The sequence below is a fragment of the Abrus precatorius genome, unplaced genomic scaffold (assembly GCF_003935025.1).
Source record: "Abrus precatorius isolate BTA unplaced genomic scaffold, Abrus_2018 Scaffold7, whole genome shotgun sequence".
Lineage (NCBI taxonomy): Eukaryota > Viridiplantae > Streptophyta > Magnoliopsida > Fabales > Fabaceae > Abrus > Abrus precatorius.
In genome coordinates, this window is record NW_020874417.1 from 1,204,559 (window position 1) to 1,227,498 (window position 22,940).

Below are 22,940 nucleotides of genomic sequence, written 5' to 3' on the forward strand. Positions count from 1 at the left end.
CTGTATACTTTAATCCTCTCAAACACAGACACGTTGCTCTCAGCTGTGCTCAAGTACCCAATATATATATATATATATATATTCCTTCTAATTTTTAAATAATTTTGTTTCATTCGCTCTTTATTATTATTTTATAAAATTAATGATCAACCAACTTTTTAATAAGTTTATCTTTAATAATCAATATTTATTTGATAAAAATAAGTAAAATAATTAATATAATGTATTAAATAAAATACTAAATTTTATAAAATTTAAAATAACAGTTATTTTTGTAATTTGTATAAAAAACTTAAATATAAAAAAAATGAAAATCTCTCTCACTCTGATATTAAAATTTTTTTTTTTACATTTCTATGTACACGTAGAGTTTTATTAATTTCAACTTTTAAATTTTTATTTAAATATTTATAAATAAAAAATATATAGTTATCTTGCTTAAAGAATAAAGTGAAGCAAATTAAAGTTATGTGTATGGTAGTGTGTAGTTATCTACATTGATGATATGGCAGAAGATGAAGAAGAAGAGTGGGTGGGTTTTATAAGGGGACACAGTGGCAGGCAATTCCCTCTGATGCTGTGAGTTAGGTTTATATCTTTTGATGTAACCTCATATTATGTATATATGTGGAACTCATAGCTAATTAATTAACTTGCAAAGATCCTTAAAGAAATTGACTCTAAACTTATCAATTATGGAGATAGTGGTCCCCTCACCCCACCCCAATCCTTTCCTTTTATATCTTAATCTCTTAATTAATGCTGTCCATAATTTTGAACTAAGTACAGTAAATAATGCTGTAAATTATTTCAACTTGTGGACAATATGAGTGCACGTTGCACCATGTTGTTCAACAACACTATTACACGTATTACCAAATACCTAATTAAAAACAAAATTAACTCATTGTTTTTAGAATAAACTCTATTGTTGGATTACCCACTACTTACTATAGTTACGCACGCACATAAGAATATCTTGTTGTACGTGTTATATTAGTAATAATTAGTATATTTTCTGCTAATCATTAAGTTATTTTAAAATTAATAATTAAATATATTTAACATAATTACTTTAAATTTAATAAATTTAAAAGATAAACATAATAATTATTAATAACATTAATTGGATTAAATAAAATTTTAGTTTCGTTTATTCAAATTAAGTTCACCTCTAAATCTCATTTAGTAACTATCAAAGAAATATAACATATTAGCAAAAAAAAAAAAAAAGAAATATAACAAAGGTGTGAGTTCTTATTTATTTGTATAAACTAATAAAATAAAAAATATTTAAAAATTAAATTAAATATAATATAATCATTTCATATTTTTATTTAATTATATATATATTTATATTTATATAAATTATTGATACAATATACTTTTATTGATCATATATTAATGAAGTTTTAAGATGAAATGTGACTAATTAAAATTTTAGAAATTATAATTAGCATATAAATTAAAGTATGATGACTAAAAATATAATTAAATTAATTATGTATTTAATTACTAATTTATTTAAAAAATTTAAAGTTTATTGACACTCATATGAGTGTAAGTTCATTATCTATCTTATTTAAAAGTATATTATAACCTTATTTAATAGACTTTATGGTAAAGTATAACTTCAAATAAAATTTTTAATTAAGATAGAAACTTTAAAAACTATTAAATTATATGTTAACTAAAAAAAACGTATACTAAATATAAATTAAATTTAAATATTTGATTTTTGAAAGTCAGTTAGACTCGAGCCTTAAAAAGTCTACGTTAACTCTACTCATATTCACACCTAGCTCACAGAATTTGATGAGATAAAATTTGTCACAGCAACCTTTTTGCCTGTACAGACAATTTTATTTTGATGCTTTTTTTAAGCTGTAAGAGTATCTGTGAGTTAAATTGAAGTAACCAATACTAAGTACATACATTATTTTGATTCCATGTATATAAATAAATTATTTATTTCTATTGGACTAAAACCTCTTAACAATCTATAATTTTAATTGTTTATGAAATTTGTAATAATAATTTATTGATTTAATAAACCTTTTGCTTATTTAATTACATAACTTACGTGTAACTCCAACACTCATTTTGATAAGCAACATGTAATATTGCTACAAATCCTTGCTAAAGTTTCATAACTTATACCATAAGACATAATAAATATACACAAATACCGTACTTACAATGGATTTTGCTAGAGATTTGAATTTCAGCAAAAGCACTTCATGCAGTACTTTCACAGACATAGGCCCCACGTTAAAAAGAAAAAAAGAATTGAAAAAAAATTCAAATCACTACTAAAATTAAAAATAACGTTAGAAATATATATATATATATATAAGAGAAAAGACGAGCGATATATTTATCATGAATTGTACCATATTATGCTGGAAATCAACCCCTTGACTGTTCCATCAAAATATGAATAATATCAACTTCCCATTGCATGCTTAAGATATGTTAATTGTTAAATGTCACTCTTACGTAATATTAATGCAACAAAGGGTCAGCATATGTAGAACTGAAATTTACTTTTTCTTCAATAAATAAAACATTATTTTTTCTAGTTCACTTTCCTCCTCTTGTCCCTTAATTAACGTCCAAAATTATACATACTATAATTTTTTTAAATGTGGTATTGATCCTTTTCAGATCCAAAATATATAATCAAATTAATTCATGAGGTGCATATTAATTGACGAGTCCACATCTCAATCATGATTCTTCAACATTTTTCTTTGAGGGGGTGGAATCCCTTTTACATTCTACATACCTGAAAGTGACACAAGTTCTGACTTCCATTAATAAGAAGGCATGCTCTTAAAACATTCGGTCGCTCCTAGATTACCATTTACTAAAGGGAATGTATTATTTAGTTGTGAGTCAACACTATTGTCCAATTTAAATACATTTTTTTTATAAATATTTATAAAATAAAATAATAAACTATTCTCATCTAAATTAAAGTTAATTTACATTCTCTTATTCTTTTAGAAATTATTTAATTTATTTAAATTTTTTTAAAATTGAAATGTATTATTTAAACTTATAAAAAAGATTCATTTACTTTTTAAAATTTTCTTCTCTTTTAAATATTTATCCAAACTAAACCTATACCTAGATGCTTATATTTTTTACATGAAGTATGACTTCGAAGCTCCTTAATCTCAGAACCAATACTCGGATAAATACTATCAAAAGGAAACAGAAGAGGGAATAATTTGTTTCAAGCTCTGAAGTATAAACATTTCCTCTGAAAGAAACTCCGACAAAAGTTTATATTGATGTGTTTTTCAAACATATCTATATAAAACTGAATCTAAAAAGCTGAACACAGCTTGCAATTTAATTAGCATGTTCATGGACGTAACTTTATATGATCTTATCCATGTTAATAATAATAATAATAATAATTAGCAGATTCACAATAACTACACTAGCATCATCATCATGGAAGTATATATTTGGAAGCATATATATTTTAATTTACCTTACAGAAAGCTCATTATTTGTGAGGAAATAATGTAGATTTACGTACTAAACAAGCCATATAAACTAATATGACCTAGAATAAATTAAAGCAGAAGGAGGAGAAACTGATAATAAAGTTTATAGATTAGGGTATCATCAGTAAGTTGCTTTGCTTAGACTTCTATATAGTTTAGTTAGGCTCAAAGAGTTGACAGAGATAAATAAAATAACAAAATTTTAGGAAGCATCCCAGATAAAATAAATAAAAAGGAGAGGCCTTCGTTTGACAACCCTAACCTATAAACACCATTTTTTTATATAAAAAAAAATTGTGTATATATTTTTCTTCCCGTATATATATTCCGGCATAACTTATTTCTTTCTTCTCTCTCTGAAGAAAATAATAGTGTACTTTGATACCTTATACATAATACAAAAATCCCAATTGATTTAAACTATTACACAATAATGCATTGGTTTAACTTTACATCGTTGATCTGTGCAGTAATAACGTGGGATTGTGTAGGGATGAATTATTTTTTTTTTAAAAAAAATAGTGTAATAAATAGTAGTAAAGATAAAAAAAAGGGCACAATAATAATTTTCTGAATAGTAATATTTTTAAAATATAAAGTGAAAGTATGCGAAGTGCGATTATGGATGCCTTTTGGAGTTATTCAAATTAAAAATCCACACAAAGAAGTTTTATTGCTGTGGAATATTGTATTCCATCTAGTCAAGGGCAAAGGTAGAGAGTACTATTTTACTATTAAAATCAAACAGAGAGATTTTTCATTTAATTGTACCTCTCGACGTGAAATCACTGTTAGGGGAACGTGGTGTGTGGTCCTGTGACTGGTCCTTTATATTTCTTTAAATTAACAATAAAAAAGTTGTGCTTATATGCAGGACATGAATATTTATAATATTGAGAAGCAGACAATCCAAAAAAACATACTTATGGCTCCCACTTGTGAGGATTAGTGGATATAATTGTTATTATTAAGAAATCACCGGATTTAATAGCATAATTTGCTATGTTTAGACTTAGGTAATATCTTAACATTTTTAATTTTTCAATTGGGCTCTTCAATTTGTGAAAGCTTTTTGTACCTTAGTTTAAATACGTGTTTACACATGTTTTGTCTTGGGCAGAAGTTTATAATTACTGTAATTTTTCTTTTAGTGATCATTTCATAAACATCAAAATTTATAAAATTTGGCTTTATGTAAAGTAATTCCCAAATGTTCAAGAGCCATTTGAAATACAAGACTTGCAACTAAATCATATTTAAATGGAGTAACTAAAATAGAAATAAATCAGACCTATATAGTGAATGAGTTATAGACTAAGATTTTATATGAGATTCTTTAACACAACTTGGAACAATAAACAAGTATAAACTTGAAAGTGGGTATAGGCACATGACAGAGAAAGAGACTTTTGTTTTGGATACAGAATTGGGAAAGTGACATTGACAAATCTAAAAATATTATTATAAAGCTTTATGATGAACCTAGAAGAAATTCATACATTCCAAATCTTTTCTCATTTCAAGCTGACCTTCCTTCCCACTTTAACTAAGATTCTTAGTTCTCAATCTCTAACTAGTTCCCACTCATTTGTAGTGGACATCTTTGCTTATACGATCCATTCTTATTAGAGTTCGTTTTTCACATTAATTAAAAGTTTTTTAACATATTTTTATTTAACTTTTTAAATAAACTTTTTAGTTTAAGATTACATATTGAACATTAAATAAATATTTTTAAAATATGTGATTGAGAGACCTAAGTATAAAAAGTGATCGTTTAAGTTAATTAACGATTCAAAATTTTAAAATTAACTTAGATATTTTTTAGTATTTAAAAAGTTTACAGTTTATTTTAATTATTTTCTAACCGTGATGGTGTAATATTCTGTTAGTTAAATTATTACTTAACGATAATTTACCTAATGATAAAGACTATCTTAAGACCTTTTAAAAGTTACGAGAATAGATATTAATTTTAAAAAATAAAATATTAAAATCATATAAAATTATATTCGATCTATAAGACAACGAATGGCATGTTTAAACTTCGATGAAAATTAAAAGAAATTACATTATTATTTGAAAAATCTGTTACTAAACAACACATTACTGAAAAGTATTATTACTTTCGTCGGCCAAAATTTGCTTCTAATTTCATCCTTACATAGTGATCACTATATATATAATCGATCAGTACAGTCATAGGCTCCATGCAAGGGGAAAAAAAAGATTAAGACCTTATTTAGTATGACTTTTATTTTTAGAAAAAATTCATTTAAAAAAGACATTAAAAGTTGATTTATACATTTTCCAAGTGATTTATATTATGAAAGAAAGAAGATATATTTATAATGTATTTGGATTGAATTATTTTATTTTGTAAAAAAGATGTTAAAGATATTATCCAAAAATTAAATTTTAATACAACAAGTAAATTTTTAAGACAAGTAAAATATAAAAAATGATAAGGGCCAATTTGCTCTTCAATTAGTTTTAAGAGAGAATAATTGTTTGAATTTCATTAAAACTATTTTGATTATATTGTTAATTGACATATGACATCATAACACCCTGGTTTTATGTTTAAAATTGAATATTGGGTGCATACAATTTGCAGAATTAAACATCTTAAAGTGACACAACAGTTAAATTAGATAAATATTTAACTATTTTTTTATTTTTAATTAATTAATTATTTTAAATAAAAACACCCAATTTAAGTAAAATTATAATTATATCTTTATAGAAGAAGAAAATTAATATAAAAATTTAATAATTTATTATATAAATTAAAATAAACTTATGCTCTTTATATTTTATTACCTAAACTTTTACTCTTCTAAATATTTATTCATAAATATATCTAAATTAAATCATAGTCAAATGCAATAAATTAATAATATTTTATATAATTTATTATAAAAATTAATTTTTATATATTTTAAAAATAATTTAAATAAAATTATTTCATATAATGACATTTTTTGTTTTGGGCTTTTGATTTATTTGGAGCAAAGTCCATTGAGTTATGTTTGCTGGCAAATGAATCACTAAAGAATTAGGTACAGCCCACACTAATTACAGGGCCATTTAAGTGGACCCAAGGTAAGTGGATATCCTTTTGTAATTTCTATGTTCAGCTTCGATATTCATTCTCGACTTTTCGTTCTTCTGCTTCGTCTTCAGTAAAATCAAGACTACAAAATCTACAGAGTATAAAAGTGAAGCATCAGAATCTATTTATGTTTAATCAAATAGAAACCAGGCAACAGAGCTATGTGAGTAGTTGTAATGTTTTCCTGTAAGTAGTTCTTTCTCTTCACTTCCGTCCATTATAATTTTTAATAATAATTTCTTTTTTTATTATTATAATTAATGAATGTGCAGTTTTTTATTTTTGATAAATTTTAGTTTAAATTTATTTCATTAAATTTTAAAGAATTTTCTTAATATTAGTTTTTTAAACTAATTTTATGCAATTAAAATGAGAAAAATTTATTAAAAAATAAACTATTTTAACTAATTTAAATCAATTGAATCAGTTTGATTTGGATTATGATAAAGTGTATTAGGTTAATCAAATCTAATGAACACCCAGCTGATATATATAAAAATATTAGAATGGTCCATATATTCTCTTAATAATATATACTTTAAAAAGAAGTGACACGAATAGATAAATCAACAGTATTGTTCATCCATTGGTTTACGCTTAAGAAGCGACCAAATGCTTAAAATAAATTAGGTTTATATTACATGCATTATTAATTCAACTAGTCGAAACATTTCCATATCAAAACATATACTAACTATATGTATCTCTTATCGTTTAATATATAAAACAAAACAAAAATCGTCGAAGAACTATAAGATATGCTCACGGGAAAGAGTAATCCAAGGTTGTCCCCTACGTTGGTTTTATCCATAGAGCTCCTTTGTCAATGTCATGTAACAACATTATCAATTCAAAATTATGAATAATCAAAAAACCGAAATTCTGTGGAATGTCACTGTAACTAGGGTTTACATATGTTAATTTAATCAAGAAAAAGTGTGGGATATAACTTCTATAAATTTAAGCTTATGTCCTTATGTTGGTGTAAGTATGCAAGCATCATCAAATATATCGATCTCTGTATCGATAATTTCTACGATGTCTTTTTCGTCAATTATATTACTAATTTTATTGACTGGAAATTTGAAGTTTAGCTCGTTTCATATTCTACTTAATTCTGTGTCCTTTTTTCCAAAATATATTTTAAAATTTGACATTAGGCGTGTGGGAGCAGCAGAACTCAACATAAACAAAAGACATAAGATAACTTTGCTATGTGGGATTATGACTGCTTCAAACAAAGGTTATATATATGGGGAGAAAATTGAATTAATGCCTTTGTACGAGTTAGTCATGTAGAAATGATATTCATTTGAAGATCATAGGATGCTCATAGTTAATGTCAAAGTGGCATAGAAGCAAAGTTGATCTTGATTAAATCGGCAGCAACATCTATTTTGTCTTTACTAACTACTTTATCTGTTTATTTTGTTAATTTGAAGATACTAATTATTTGGCGTCTTTCCTTTGACTCTTTCGATCGAATGAGACGCCTAGAGTCGGCTATCATCATAGTCGCTTTCTCTTATTCTATATAAAAATATCTTTCAGATTAATTGATACTAACATCTTAGGCACAGCGGTATACTGTTGTGATGTAATTTTTTTTAATATTAGCACTGTATTTTTTAGAATAATTTATTAATAAAAATTTATCAAAAATCATAAAAATCATGTGTTTTTCTTCTAAGTTAATAAATCTTGTTTGTATTTTTATAAATTTCAATATATTTTTGTTAATAATTAAAGTTTGGGAGTTAATTCGAAAGTAAGGAATTTAAAAGGCAAAGGAAGAGAAGAAAAGAGAAAAAGAAAGAAGACTAATAAAAAATTCAAATTAAAAGAACTTAAAACTATGAGATTAGAAAAGTTTATAAAATTCTCATCTTTTAATTAAAAGCTTTCAAACAAAGATTATAATTAAATAATCACTAAAAAGTAGAGTCAAGAGTGGTTCTATTACAAATATATATATATATGAAAGGAAGTGACCAGACAAGGAACTATTTTGCAAAAGAAGGGGGAAAAAAATGAAAGACGATAATCATCCTGAAATGATATGCAGGAAATTGATGTCTAACCTCAACCCTGTATAAATTATTTACCCCAAAGAAACGTTCCTTATCCTTTTTTTTCTATCACATTTTATTTCACTATTATTAATAAAAGATTAAGCGCTCAAATTACAAAACTATAAAAATCCAAGACAATTATATTAAATTTATTTATCTGCCTAACTATGGTTGTTTCAGTTTATATTCAGAAATTAGCTAAAGTCCATTATGTCAGGAACCTGAAACTTTTCTTCATAATATAGCCAACTCTTGTTTGTTCATCTTGTAGCATAATTTGTTTGAATGCAAAGCAACACTAAATATCTTTAGTATTTAAATAATATCCTATACTAAAACCTTGTTGAAAAATTGATTAAGAGAGGAAGACTTCATGGCACAAACAATCAGTCACAAATTTATTAAAATTGGTCCAAGAAATTAATAAATAACTTGTTAGTTAATTTCATTATTTTGCTTAAAAAACACATTCATATACTAACCATTAATTGTTAGAATATATATATATATATATATATATATATATATATATATATATATTATCGTGGTTATATTTTAAAATATCTTAAATTATTTTTCAAATTCTTGACATATGTGCACTTCATTGTAATACATCTAATTAGATGATATTAACTTATAAATTTATTCTCTTTTATTTCACTTCCCTTTTTATGCCTTGAATCGCATAGTTTTAACAAGAGAAAATATTTTCATGGAAATGTAACAATATTGCAAACAAAAGTCATGTACTAACAATTTAACATTAAAATATTCTTCATTAATATACTTTTTGGTTTAACAAAAATCAAATCATTAATAGATACTATATATTTCTACACTAATAAAATGATAAATTATACTAACATATAATTTTGATAATATGAAAAATTAATATAAAATATTAATATATCTAGTATAATACATTTTATCATTAATATAAAAATTAACATAATATTTGGTGTAATAGTGTACTTTTCATTAAATAAAAATTCTACCACTAAAGACAACTATAATGTTTAGCATTGGTTGTCTGTTAATAGATATCTTTTATAGAATATTTATTTATGTATGTAGTATTTGAAGAGTAAAAGAAACATTTCCTTGAAAAGTAAGAATTGCATGTAAAAGGAGACAAATGTACAAGAGAGAAATTAGTTGTTGTTTAGGATATTACCATAAGACCAAGATGCTGGGGGCATTTTCCTAGTAGTTGTCTTCATATGGGCATTATATATATTGACATAAGGCCAAAGAAGACCAGCTTCCAATGTTAGTATCATCACAACAATAGCTTGCTAATTCCTCAACAGAAACCAAGGATAACTCCATCCCTCAGTTTTTGTCTTCCTTTAGTGTGAGAGTAGTCTAATTTCCTTGCTTAGAGTTCATTAAAAAATAAAAAAGACCCAGCTTTATAGTAAAGTCCAGCACTACCAAGAAGATCAGAGAAGCTTCTATTAACTTTTATAGTATTTTTGTTCAAATGTCAAATATTTCAGGTGATGAAGGGAGTTTCTCCTCAGCAAACACTGATGAAGAAGTTCATCAAGAAAACGAGCAGCAACAACAGCAAAATCACCCTCATGGCTCAAGCGTTGGTGTTTGCAACAGCAATAGTTCTACTAGTCTACAACAACAACAAGCAACCAAGAAGAAAAGAAACCTACCTGGAACTCCAGGCAAATATTCAATCCTGAACTTTAGTTTCTGCCCATGCACATATAACTTAATTAAGCCCAAAAATTTTGGATTTTAATTATATTCGAATTAGTTTCAGTATAGGGAAAATTCTAAATTCACTGGTGGTGTGATTAAGGTAGTTACTAGCTAGAAACTAAGGAAGTCCAAGTGCATTTGCCAAGTTCAGTTTTGCTTCGTAATGTTAATGCTGTATGCTAGCTCTACTGGTCAAACTCTTGGTACTTGGTAGTCTTTTTCAAGCTTAATCGTTGAATTATAGTTCGGTAGAACGTTTGGTTGCTGACTTGCTGTGAACTATTAGTGATAATTTTAAAAGTTTAAAGAACTGTTGTTTTATTAACTTTAGTATTATTCTTTGTTTCAATGCTGTTGGAACCTATTTATGCAACAATGATTCTGAGTAACATGACATGATATAAATTAAGGTTGCACCAATGAGTTAGCTAAAAACACTTCCATCACAAGGGTTTAAAAAATAAACAAAAGAAAATTTGATATATTAAGAACTTAACAATTTAAATTTTTTATGTAACATTTTTTTATCTTTGAATCATTAACAAAGTACCCTGAGTATTATTTGTTTAGTAACACATTAATACATTATTTATTGTGGCAAATTGATAAGTCATGGTGATGGATGAATTTTATGTAACAGATCCAAATGCTGAAGTAATTGCTTTGTCACCAACCACATTAATGGCAACAAATAGATTCGTCTGTGAGATCTGCAACAAAGGGTTTCAGAGGGACCAAAACCTTCAGTTGCACCGCAGGGGTCACAATCTTCCATGGAAACTGAGGCAGCGAGCAAGCAGTGAAGTCAAGAAACGAGTGTATGTGTGTCCTGAGCCATCATGCGTTCACCACAATCCAGCTCGTGCATTAGGAGACCTCACTGGCATAAAAAAACATTACAGCCGAAAACATGGTGAGAAGAAATGGAAATGCGACAAATGCTCAAAAAAATATGCAGTCCAATCTGATTGGAAGGCCCACCAAAAAACTTGTGGTACCAGGGAATACAAATGTGATTGTGGCACCATATTTTCCAGGTACATTTTTTCTAGATTAATTAACACTAATTAAAACCAATGTTAGGTTTTAATTAAACGTTAATTTGCATTATTTGTGGGTTCAAAATATATATCAGTGGCATGTATTATTTACATTGCTTGTTGCTGAGAAACCGGAAAAATTTTTGATACGGCCCCCGTATATATATTTTTCATTAGATTATGTTTCATGAAAGTTTGTGCTCATAAACAAAATAAATACTGGATTTGACAGATAACATTTACTCTCCATTATTATTCATATGGGGTGGTCCATTCTTTCTTATAAGTCCCACTTTTTTAGCGCTTAATAAAGTTGAATTTTGAGTAATATATCAAAGCACAACTCTTTACATTCTCATTTCTACAAGATACATGATGACAACAACATTTAGCTGAGGTGGCTTTACTTTTTTGGTTTTTAATTTAGGTGACAGGAGTTGTTAAATTAACCATAGAATGAAATCACTTGTCTCTTTTACATGTCTTATCCACTGAATTAAAAAAATACTAACACATTAAAAATTTTGTAACTTTTCAAAATGGTGGCATTCTGTCTCTTAAATGTTAGTTAGCATTAAAGTGCCTTCAAACATGTCAACGTTCAACACATTCATCTGAATCTTGCAGGAGAGACAGCTTTATCACCCACAGAGCTTTTTGTGACGCATTAACTGAAGAAAACAACCGAGTGAGCCAAGGATTAACGAGTGGCATGACACCAAACATGCAAAACGAATTGCCAGACCTTATGGCTACAATGCCACCAAGCACTAGTACCAACACTGCATCTGAATTCAACAACAACTATGACCCTAAGAACACACTCAAACCCCTCTCACAAGAACTTATCCCAATGCCATTCAAGCCAATGAGCATGGGTGGGGGCATGTTCTCCACCACTTCTGGTACACTTTTTGGTGGTCCAAAAAACATGCCTCCCTCTTCTTCAAGCCTTCAACTCAGCTCCAACAACTCACCTGCTTTCAATTACTTCCAAGATAGCAAAGACGGTACTGCCTCAGCTCACATGTCTGCAACAGCTTTATTACAGAAAGCAGCCCAAATGGGTGCCACTGCAAGCAATAGCATTAACTCTCCCATGATGCAGAAAAGCTTTGTTTGTAGCATGACTGGCCCTGACCATGTCTCTTCTCCTAGACCACTATATTCTGCTGCCATGCACCACAACAATTCTTCCTATGACCATTTCCATACACAGCCTGATCAATCTCACATGGCTGGTGTTTGTGGAGGTGGAGCCTTCACCAACCAAAATTTTCACAAAGGGCAACAAGATATGTCTCTAATATTTGATTCCAACACTACAATGAATGATATGGGAATGTTCAGCACAATGTTCATCGGAAGTGAACACAACCCGGGTTTGATGAAGAATGTTGAACAAGAGGTTGGTAGTGGTAGTACTAGTTTGATTCACAGAAGAAATGTGGCAGAAGGAAACCAAACGGGGGCATCAAGGTTTGGAGGTAGTGACACGACAACGGTTCATGACTTTTTGGGTATTGGAGGTTCAACTTCAAGGGCAGTGAGTTTGCATGAACCACAGAAACAGCAGCAACAAAGATTGGAGTTGGAAGCATTAACCCACCAGAGAATGCAAATTATGAATCACTTTCACCACCACCTTCCACATGGGGATTCAGCTATGGAGAAATCCATTTGGGATATTTGAGAGCCGACACAAAGGATGTCCAGTTCAGACTAAAAGAAAAGAGAATGTTTCCTTTAATGAGCTTTTGAAACTTTGAAACTAAAATGTCGGAATAATTGTTACTACTCTCCATCAATTATTCTCAATAATGCAATGCGCCTATCTTTTCAATATCAAAAGTGAATTTGTTTTAATGTGAAGAAATGTATTAGAAAGCCAAGCCTAACAGCCAATTCAACCAGTTGAATGATCAACTATTTATGTTATTAGTTTAAATATTAGTTAAATTGTAGTTTAACAAAGGCTTAACCATGAATTTAATTGGTTGAAGCAGTCAAACCATTACTAAAACACTGTGTAAAGTGTTTTGCATATGAATTTAATTTTTGTAAAAAAAACTTGCATCAATATACCATATTATTCAAAAAATTTAACGTTTATTAAATAAGGTGTCAATTATAGATTCAATATTAATATAAAAAAGTTTTACTCCAACAATATATTAAAAATAATGTGTTTTTGGTCATGTGAAAAAAAGTCTGTATATAACAATGTCTGGCCCAATAAAAGCAAAACAAAACTCGACTTCAAATATGTCGTTGAGGGTCCAAGTTATACTTAATTGAGGCCCAATCAGCATGTTGAAGTAAGGCTCACATGTATGAGGCCCAAGAAGAGCAGTCCTGTCATTTAACATGCGCCTCCGTTCTACGCGGTTCGCAGCGGGCCAAAAACCCTAACCCTAATTTGATCACTTCTTTCTATATATACAGCAGAATCGTTCTTTGTCTCTCTGCATTGCCGAAGATCGCTGTTATTCTTCTTTTCGTCACTAATTTTTTTGCAATTTTTTTTTTCTTTCTCTCAAATATGATTTTGACATTTTGGAGGCAATGATGGTATGAACTACCTATTTTATGAGGGAACAGAGAATTTTCCCTTATGATTATCAAACTACCAATGGATCCTTCTGAGCCTTCCATTCTTTTTTTTTTTTTTGAATTTAAATGTTGGTTCAATTTGTCACAATTGATAAGATAATTGAAGTGCGGTGTGGCGGAAGCGAAACAGAGTGCCATTGAAGTGATGATATTTTCATCTGAATTTTATAAATGTTGAGTTAATAAATCAGACTACAATTATCTGATCAATGGTTCTCTTCCATTATTTCTCCAACGAAAATTGAAGAAACCACCTTCCTGATTTTCGTTTTGAAAAATCAATACTTTTTAAACTTTCGTTGACATGACGTTGGAGTTTTTTTTTTCAATTTCCGTGTAATAGTTTAATTTTGGTTTTTATTTTTAATATTTTGGACTGCTTTGAGCTGAGAAAATTAATCAGACGAAAAATTTTAATTAAGTTTGTAAAACTTGATCCATTTACTTGATTTCTTAATAAAAAAGAAAACTACGTCAGCAAGAAGTTATTTTAAAACCTAATTCACTTTGACTCGATTTTTGGTGTCAAAATCGAGAAGCGCTTGGCTATGTTTGTAGGCATATGATTTTTGGTGTCGATTAATTTTTTTAAAACGTTTAAAGACACAATAAAATTTCATATGAGATCTATTAATCATAATGCTAATATCAGATAACAAACCGCTTGAAGAATAAGACACATACTTAGGGCTATTAATCATTTGAGATCTAACCTATCCTAAAGAATACACATATAAGAAGAAAGTATTATTAATATACTATTTGCACTCCTTTTTTTTTATCATTATTTCATTCTTTTAAGAGTTTAGAAAAATGTTATGTCCATAAGGTTAATTAAAGTACCTAAAATAATAAAATTTTATTAAAAATACTAAATATAATAAATATTTTCTAATAAAATTTCACTAATTTTAAATGTAAGCCAATGTTAACAAGAGAAAAAATTATATCATTTTAAAACAAGTTATTAATTTGTAGTCTTTGTCAGCTGAAAAATACCCTCAACGTATGTATACATTAAAAAAAAAACTAATGGTTTAAATTATTAATGAGTTTTTAGTTAACAATGAAGTGACTAAATTAGTTTGGTTAATACGAGAATGCCATTTGTGATTTGTATAAATGTAAAGGGCGTGTGATTCTTTACATTTTTAGCCATCTCATTACTTGAAAGACAACATTGGGGGTAGAGGGGAAGCAAAAATATTAAATACCAATCAATGAAGCGGGGGAAAAATGTTTTCGGTTTTGATGAAACTTTGAAATTACAAGGTACTAACAAAGAAATAAATCTGTCGTCAAAATTTGTTGACTCCATGAAGTTCATTATTTAGTCATATTCAGCAATTTTACAGGTCTATGAAGGAACTCTGCAGTGGATGAAACGTCCAATGGGCGCAAATATGTTTATTCAGGACTCCTTACCTTTCCGCCTCCTGCGAACCTTTTAAGTCATTGGCTATGGAGTTGTATCAGACTAGATACGAGTTGCAGCAGAGTGATATTGTAATAATCAATTTAACTTAAATCACACTGAAAGAATGCATGGATTTGTGAAAAAAATCGGTTTTCCACTCCCCGTGGATGGTTCTAACTATGATTGATCTGTGGGAATGGTTGCCCCAAACGTAGCTGAATGCCAACATGAATTATATTCGAGACAGCTTTCAAAATCTCGTTTTCTGCTTGCTCTGCTATTTCCATTGCACGTCTGTGGAACAATAAACATAAGTTGCCACGAGGGACTGACCCAATTTACAATCAAACTCACTAAGGTTAGACAATAATATTTACCGAATTGGTATATCAGGTGGCATGGAAACCTCAATTTGAAGAACAAGCTTGCTTTGAAACATGTGGCGTGTTATGCGCTCAACTGACATCTGAAAACCAGCTAGAGACAGTTAAAGATTGAAAACACAAGTAATTCTATCCTAACTTTAAAAGTACTTCCATTCACAATGGAATCATCTTCCTTTCTACCACCTTCAATTAATATTTAAACAGATAAAATTGATGACACTCAAACCAGTAAGAAAATAGCAAATTAGCAACAACTTAATTCCGCAAATTTTATGGCTAAGAAATAATTTGTTCACTTCTAACCAATAAAATCAAAGAATCCCCCCAATAGATGAAAGACCCACATCAAATTCCAAACTGAAGCTTATTTTAATTGTTTTATGGTTTTCAATAAAGATGTTACCTGTGGAAAGTTTGATGAGATGATATCAGAAACAATTCCTTCGATGTTAGTATCCCCAGCAGGAGCAATATTGTTCTGGTCCATTTCTCCACTCCAACTATCTTGCTGATCTGTTGTGCTGGAAGAAACATGAGACATTGCAGGATCTACAAGAGAATTAAGAATATAAAAAAATTAGAGTTAAAAAGATACAACATAGCAGAACACATGGCATCCACATTGAAAAAGTAATTTAGATTCCCGGAAACCTCATTACAGTAAATCACTGGGAATAAGTGAATCTAGCGGCAAGGTAAAGGCTGCATGAATAACTAAGATTATGCATTAGCCAATGTAAGAAATTTATAAAACTACACAACAGACCTATGTGTATAAAAATTTCAGCTACCGTAGGGTGGGACTTGTGAATTTGATGACGAACACTTTCACCAATGTCATGTGCAGCACTGACACTAGAAAAAGGATCAACCTGCAAGGTATAGCTAACAAGTAAATCCTGAAAACTGACACATAATGCAGTCCAATAATGAGTTCATGACACAATGCATGTGAATTGTAACATAAAGAATATAAAATTCGGGATAACTGACCTCAATATTTACATCAAGATACAAAGATGAACCAGCTCTCCTTCCTCTTAAGCGATGACACCCCTGTACACAAATTGCTAAGAATATAATTTAAGATCATCATATATTCATATGCAAAACAGCAATAATGAACATCTGGTTAAAAGTGCATGCAAAAATTTGTAGAACTTGAAACATTTTTTCTAGGAAAAGAATGACACTGGAATTGAAACCATATGCAATGTCCAATGTTGCCAAAATAATATTTTAAAAAGGATATCAGATAAAAAAGACACCTTAACACCATCAACTTGCAATATTGTCTGTTTAATAGGATCCAAATGCTGTGCTGGGATCGCAGCATCCACCAATTCCAAGACACTGACAATTGATAAAAAGAAAAAAGAAAATTAGAGGTAGAAGTTTAGACAAAGTCAAAATTGCCTATAATTTCCTGATCCCCTTGATTTAGGCAGAAGTAATCAGTTTACCCCAACAGTTGCACATTTTGACTCACTTTTGCAACCATTTGTATTCTCAGTTACCTTAATAATTTCCCAAGTTGCAATATTGATTAAGCATGGACAAAGAGGTAATAAATTTTATGCCTAAAAGTATTAAATAATTACAATAGCCATCATATTTAATACGCAGTAAAGAAACAACCATCAATTTACATAGTAACATATGTCATGCATGCATCACTAAGAGATAGGTCTAAAACTGACAAAGCTTTTACACGTATCAAGTCCCTCTATGTTGAAGGAAAAATGAATAAACTTGTTACATTTGAATGCCACATTCACTATGTTGATGTATGTAACCTTTCAATTATGAGATAAATACGATCTAATTTATAGGTCATGTCTATGTCCACAATGCGTTCAATATTTTTTTTTATTGTTGTCAGAGGATCACACCGGGTATATGTTTAACTTAGTTTCCAAAATGTGCTTGACATTGATACATTGGGGGTAAAGGAAACAGTTTCAATATCATTCAAAACAATCAGTTAAACATGCAAGTTGCAAGCATTCATAAATTGTGGAGAAGTAGATAACAATGAAAAAGGTACCTTTGGTAACCAGTTTCAGCTCCAGCTTTTAAAATCATGACTGAGACTAGAAGTCCAGCAAGCGGATCTAGAAATTTCACCCCAAGAATAGACCCTCCTAACATGGAGATGAAAATCTATGGTTAGTGAATGTAGTCAATGTAGACACAAGGCAAGGGAAAAGAACATCCTACTAAGCAAATCTGTACTTTCATTTTTATTGGGAAAAAGTATACCACCTCCTTAAACTGTGTCTTTTTGCAAATAGACATTTTGAACTTTCATTTCATCCCAATCAAATCTTAAACTCTTAATTAATGTTATAAAAGATTCTTCTCTTAACTTGGGATTATGTTACTAGCACTAAGCAAATCTGGACTTTCATTTTTATTAGGAAAAAGTATACCACCCCCTTAAACTGTGTCTTTTGCAAATAGACATCTTGAGCTTTCAGTCTATCACAATAAATCCTATGGAAGGCTCTATAGTAACAAAAATAGGAATTTAAGGATTATTTAGGATGAAATGAAAGTTAAAGGTTATAGGAATTTAAGGATTATTTAGGATGAAATGAAAGTTAAAGGTTCCTATTTGCAAAAGGCACAAAATTTAAGGTGCTTGTTTAGTTTTTCTCTAACAATAACATTAGAAAGTTCATTAGTAGTGTAACCAACAAATAAATGAACAAAAACAACTCATGAATTCATACATCAAAATACACAATAAAAGTTGTCATATCAAATATGTCACTGGAAAGGACAATTGTTGACACAATGGAGAGAATACTGCCTTATGACTTGGAGGTTCAAATCCCAACAACAACCTATCCACTTGCGGAGTGGGTAAGGCTGCATACCCTCGCTAAACACCACTATGTGCAAGCCTCCTACACTGGGTCACTCATTTTTTTTTATCAATTATACCACAGGCAATTGACGTAAAAATAACCACTTTTTTCAAAAATAAAGTTCATACGTGATTCAAATTGATCATTAATCAATAATCATAACACAAGTCAACAACACACCTATTAATGACTTGTAAGCAAGAAAACCTGATTGATGGCATAACTTGAAATGAAAGCCAGTATTATAAATTTATAAGACATTATACAGAAAACGAGACCTAATAAACTTTCAAAAAACTAAGTTCCTTACCAACTCCAACAAGAGCAACTACTGATGAAATTGCATCTGCACGATGATGCCATGCATTTGCTTTCATTAGTCCACTACCTTGCTTCTCACCAGCTTGTTTTGTTATCCAGTAAAGTCTAAATATTCACAAAGCAAATATAGATACTGAAATCTTGGATAAGAGACAATATGCTATCTCACCAAAAAAACACAAAACCTAGTAGTGGACATATTAACCAAATAAAAGAGGCCATCAACAAAAGACAGAAACAAAGGAAAGGAGCTTAAATTACAAGGTTCTCATGTCTCAAGCCCAACCAAAAGTTAAGAGATTCAATTTACACCTTGTCAGATGAGGAAAGGCAAGGAGTTAAGGCCATGGCGATGCATTCCCTAAGACAGTAAAGCGCTTGAGCTAACATAACTATAACAATAGCTAAATAAATCTTTTCAGGGATTCATTCAATTAAAATTTATTCAATGAAGGTTTCATATTTTAGTGATTGTTCTTTTGCATCTGACTCTTGACTTGAGATTGCATCAAACTTTATTGATTTGTTTCTTAAACTCATGGAGGGAAAGCATCAAATGCCCCCAATGAACGATTCATCAAATTCACCATATTTAAAACAGTGACATGCGACATAAGTGACTAGAATAGGCATCCGGAATACTAGGACCCCCTCACCCCAATATGTAAATATTAAGTAATAGCCGTACCCTTCTTTAACACATATTGACACAATAGTCATATTCAAAGCAAGGATGGGATGATCCATGTCAATTCCATGGTGATGCCCGCCATGTCCATGACTATGCACATGCTCGTGTGCCAATGCCTGGCCAACCATTTCAGGACCAGTTGAGAACAATCCCTGCATGTGTATAACAATAACTTTCACAATTAAAAATATGACGCAATATCTATTTTACATAATCTAACAAAATGCTCAGTCAACGTTTCTTTAGATTATGTTCATGGGAATGAGTAAAGCAATAAATAGATTGAAGTTTGAATTTCAATACCATCAAAAGGTCTACTGCGTGCCATGCAATGCCACCCCCAGTCGCCAAAAGCATGCAAGAGATTCCAAGAGCCCCCAGAGTCTCAAATTTACCATGTCCTGCGATATAATGACAGAAATATAATCGTAAATGACACAGAAACCTTATAGTAAAAAAACATAGAATTGGCAAGCATAAAATTACCGAGTAATCATATCAAAATACAAGGAGAAGATCATGAAGCGATTATCATTATTATTATATGTAAACTAACAGATAAAACATCCAATTATATTAAAATAACTCCTGGCCTACATTATTCAGCGATGAATGAAAAATGAAATGTGAGCATCCAGAACACTAATAAACAGTAACTAGATGAACAAGAGATAAATGGAGTAGCGTGTAGATACAAATCAAGTGACCATATGGGTGTTCTTTATCTCTAGGCGCCTTGGCAACTTTAAAAGACAACAAAGCTATGCCACTAAGAACCTGCAACACAGACAGTAAGTATGAAATATGCTTCCACGAGAAACAACAAATTGCACATGCGAGGGTGTGAGAGTTACCACATCCGATATGGAATGAGCAGCATCGGCAATAATGGCAGTGCTTCCAGAGAGATAACCGGTGAAGGCTTTTCCGGTAGCCAAACCAATGTCGGCGGCGAGACCCAGCCGGAAAATGTTCTCTCCCTCCTTCTGATTCTGAGGGAGGTGATGGTGGTGATGATCATAGTCGTCGTGATGAGAATGACCCAAATGCCATCTCCTATGGATTTTAAATGCTGGATTTTCAGAGGAAGTGAAACAAAACTCTGGTGGATGCAAATTGAGTGGCTCCAACACAGGAGGAACAAATTTTGATGGGGAAAGCCTTGTGATGCATGTTCTATATACGGGATTCAGATTTCTGAATCTAAATCCCATGCTCTTTTTCTACCAACTCTAGATTCTAACTAGGGTTTCCTTCACTTTCAATTTGTTCTCCTTAGTTATGCTATAGCTGCAGCCACACCGAATGGTATCATCTTAACACTTCAACTGCACAATCCCAAGTTCCATTTCTATCTTCACGTTGATCTAACGCAAATGTGCGAGGTACGACGCGTGTCACCAGCCACGGAAATCACAACACCCTCGCCACGTGCCAATCGAATCTGCTCTCTGCGTAATTTTGATTAAGACTAACTTCGGATAACAGATTAATTAAGCATATTATATCTAATTAAAGATAAATATTTTTTTTTCTAGATGAGTTAAATTCTTATTCAATATATCTTTAAGATGATTTTTTATAAATTATTTAATTATGCATTAATTTAATAAATGTGCATTTGAATTAACTAAAAATTAAATTATTTTAATAATCAACCATGCGCATAACTAATTATATGAAGTAAGCTTTATAAAATAATATATTTTAATAAAATTTATGAAAAATTATTAATATAAATTAAAAAAAAACTTGTTAAAATACTGAACATATGAAAAAAATATATATATGAAAATCAAAGACTGCAGTTGTTAACACGAGGAAATTAGTGACGCTAGCTAGGGTCATCTCTTAGGTTACGTGTAGACCAGGGATTTTAGAATTCGTGAGAATTTTATATTGATAGCGAGGGAAGATAATTCAAATACCAAAAAGTAATTATGAATGATAATTATAAAAATTTTAAATACAATGAAAGATATTTTTTTTAATAATATGTTGTTTAAAATTTTTATATTTATTATAAAAAATTTAACTAAAATTTTAAAGTATTTTTTTAAAAAATTACTAGTCAAATTTTTACATTCTATTGTTTCTTTTCTCTTTTTGAAATATTCTTCCAAAAATTGGCTTCAGCAGCTCCGTCAATAATTCTAAGTTCCTAACCATTGTATGCATCTAACAATCGCAATAAGTTAAGTTTTTAAAGCTACTTGTTACTTAAATACTTTTTATCCGAGTTTAATAAATCCTGTTATGCTATATTTTCCGTTTTTTCTTTCTTTCCAATAACATTCAACTTTTAATCCACTTAATAATTAGCAAACAAAAAACCATTTCAACGTTATGCAAATTATCATTTATCAATTGATTTTTACAGTATAAATAATAATTTATTATTTTAAAAGTGTTCATGGAGTTATTTTTCATCACAGTTAACCACATGTGTATTTTAAAATTAAAATTATTTAAAAAATAAGGTATAAATTACAATTATTTTAATTTTAATTTTAATTTTGTTTTTAAGAGTTTAGCTTTTAAATTTGTTGTTATTAATATATACTGGTTGTTAATATTTAATTACAAAATTTTATTGACATTGTATAATAAAAATATTATTTTAGAATAAATTATATTTTAAAATTATTTAATTGTATTAAATATTTTTTATTTTAACGCATAACATTTTTAGTTATAAAATTAGCTCAAAATAATTTTTAAAAAATATTATTAAAGTATGAGCATTAATGTATCCATGTATTAATGTTAACGTGTGTGATAATGTGATGCTTTATTTTGGAGGAGATGCAAGAATTATTGAAGTATTAAATATATTTATCAGTTTAAAATATGTTAATTAAAATAGGTAATGCATTCTATTGTTGATCCGCTTTTCGCTTCTTTCACGGCCTATGACAATAATAAATACTCCGTTGAAGCAAAGTGGAAAAATAAGAGGCAGCATTTATATTTATTGACTATAATAATAATGGTTGTTTATACAAAGAGATATAAGTTGAATAATTAGGTTTCTAAATAGGACATGGAACAATTCCAAATTCCGTTGAAAACCTTCTCTTGTCTTGTCGCGTGGAATTTGAACAGACCAATCAAAGAATGACCAAAACAAGGACAGTTACGTCATTTAAAATGAAACGAGTGTCGGTTACCGGGT

General features: G+C 29.5%; 2 protein-coding genes and 2 non-coding genes across 4 annotated transcripts; 3 read left to right on the forward strand and 1 right to left on the reverse strand.

Annotated features, from left to right (window-relative positions):
• The first annotated feature begins 10,191 nt into the window (after positions 1-10,191).
• Positions 10,192-13,157, forward strand: LOC113871337 (zinc finger protein GAI-ASSOCIATED FACTOR 1-like). Its single transcript, XM_027508395.1, has 3 exons — positions 10,192-10,387; positions 11,065-11,461; positions 12,092-13,157. Exons 1-3 carry the CDS (start codon positions 10,192-10,194, stop codon positions 13,155-13,157), a joined length of 1,659 nt encoding a protein of 552 aa, XP_027364196.1.
• Positions 13,158-14,020: 863 nt separating this feature from the next.
• On the forward strand, positions 14,021-14,118 carry LOC113873960. The gene has a single exon (XR_003506025.1). It is a non-coding gene; the product is annotated as a small nucleolar RNA R41 (small nucleolar RNA).
• Positions 14,119-14,212: 94 nt separating this feature from the next.
• LOC113873961 lies at positions 14,213-14,289 on the forward strand. Its single transcript, XR_003506026.1, has one exon. It is a non-coding gene; the product is annotated as a small nucleolar RNA Z155 (small nucleolar RNA).
• Positions 14,290-15,300: 1,011 nt separating this feature from the next.
• Positions 15,301-21,222, reverse strand: LOC113871338 (metal tolerance protein 2). Its single transcript, XM_027508397.1, has 12 exons — positions 20,620-21,222; positions 20,473-20,542; positions 20,069-20,166; positions 19,763-19,917; positions 19,064-19,179; positions 17,928-18,024; positions 17,149-17,233; positions 16,874-16,936; positions 16,647-16,752; positions 16,284-16,429; positions 15,872-15,960; positions 15,301-15,788 (listed from the first exon to the last, which is right to left on the reverse strand). Exons 1-12 carry the CDS (start codon positions 20,977-20,979, stop codon positions 15,668-15,670), a joined length of 1,506 nt encoding a protein of 501 aa, XP_027364198.1. The 5' UTR covers positions 20,980-21,222; the 3' UTR covers positions 15,301-15,667.
• Positions 21,223-22,940: the final 1,718 nt, after the last annotated feature.

Bases quoted from the DNA above. Each gene is read 5' to 3' on its own strand.
- LOC113871337 (XM_027508395.1), top strand. From the start codon at position 10,192: ATGTCAAATATTTCAGGTGATGAAGGGAGTTTCTCCTCAGCAAACACT. The intron at 10,388-11,064 runs GCAAATATTCAA...TTTATGTAACAG, and splicing joins AAACCTACCTGGAACTCCAG to ATCCAAATGCTGAAGTAATT. The intron at 11,462-12,091 runs GTACATTTTTTC...TGAATCTTGCAG, and splicing joins TGTGGCACCATATTTTCCAG to GAGAGACAGCTTTATCACCC.
- LOC113871338 (XM_027508397.1), bottom strand. From the start codon at position 20,979: ATGGGATTTAGATTCAGAAATCTGAATCCCGTATATAGAACATGCATC. The intron at 20,167-20,472 runs GTCACTTGATTT...ATTATATCGCAG, and splicing joins AGATAAAGAACACCCATATG to GACATGGTAAATTTGAGACT. The intron at 16,430-16,646 runs GTCTGTTGTGTA...ATTCTCTTGTAG, and splicing joins TGAAATTTTTATACACATAG to ATCCTGCAATGTCTCATGTT.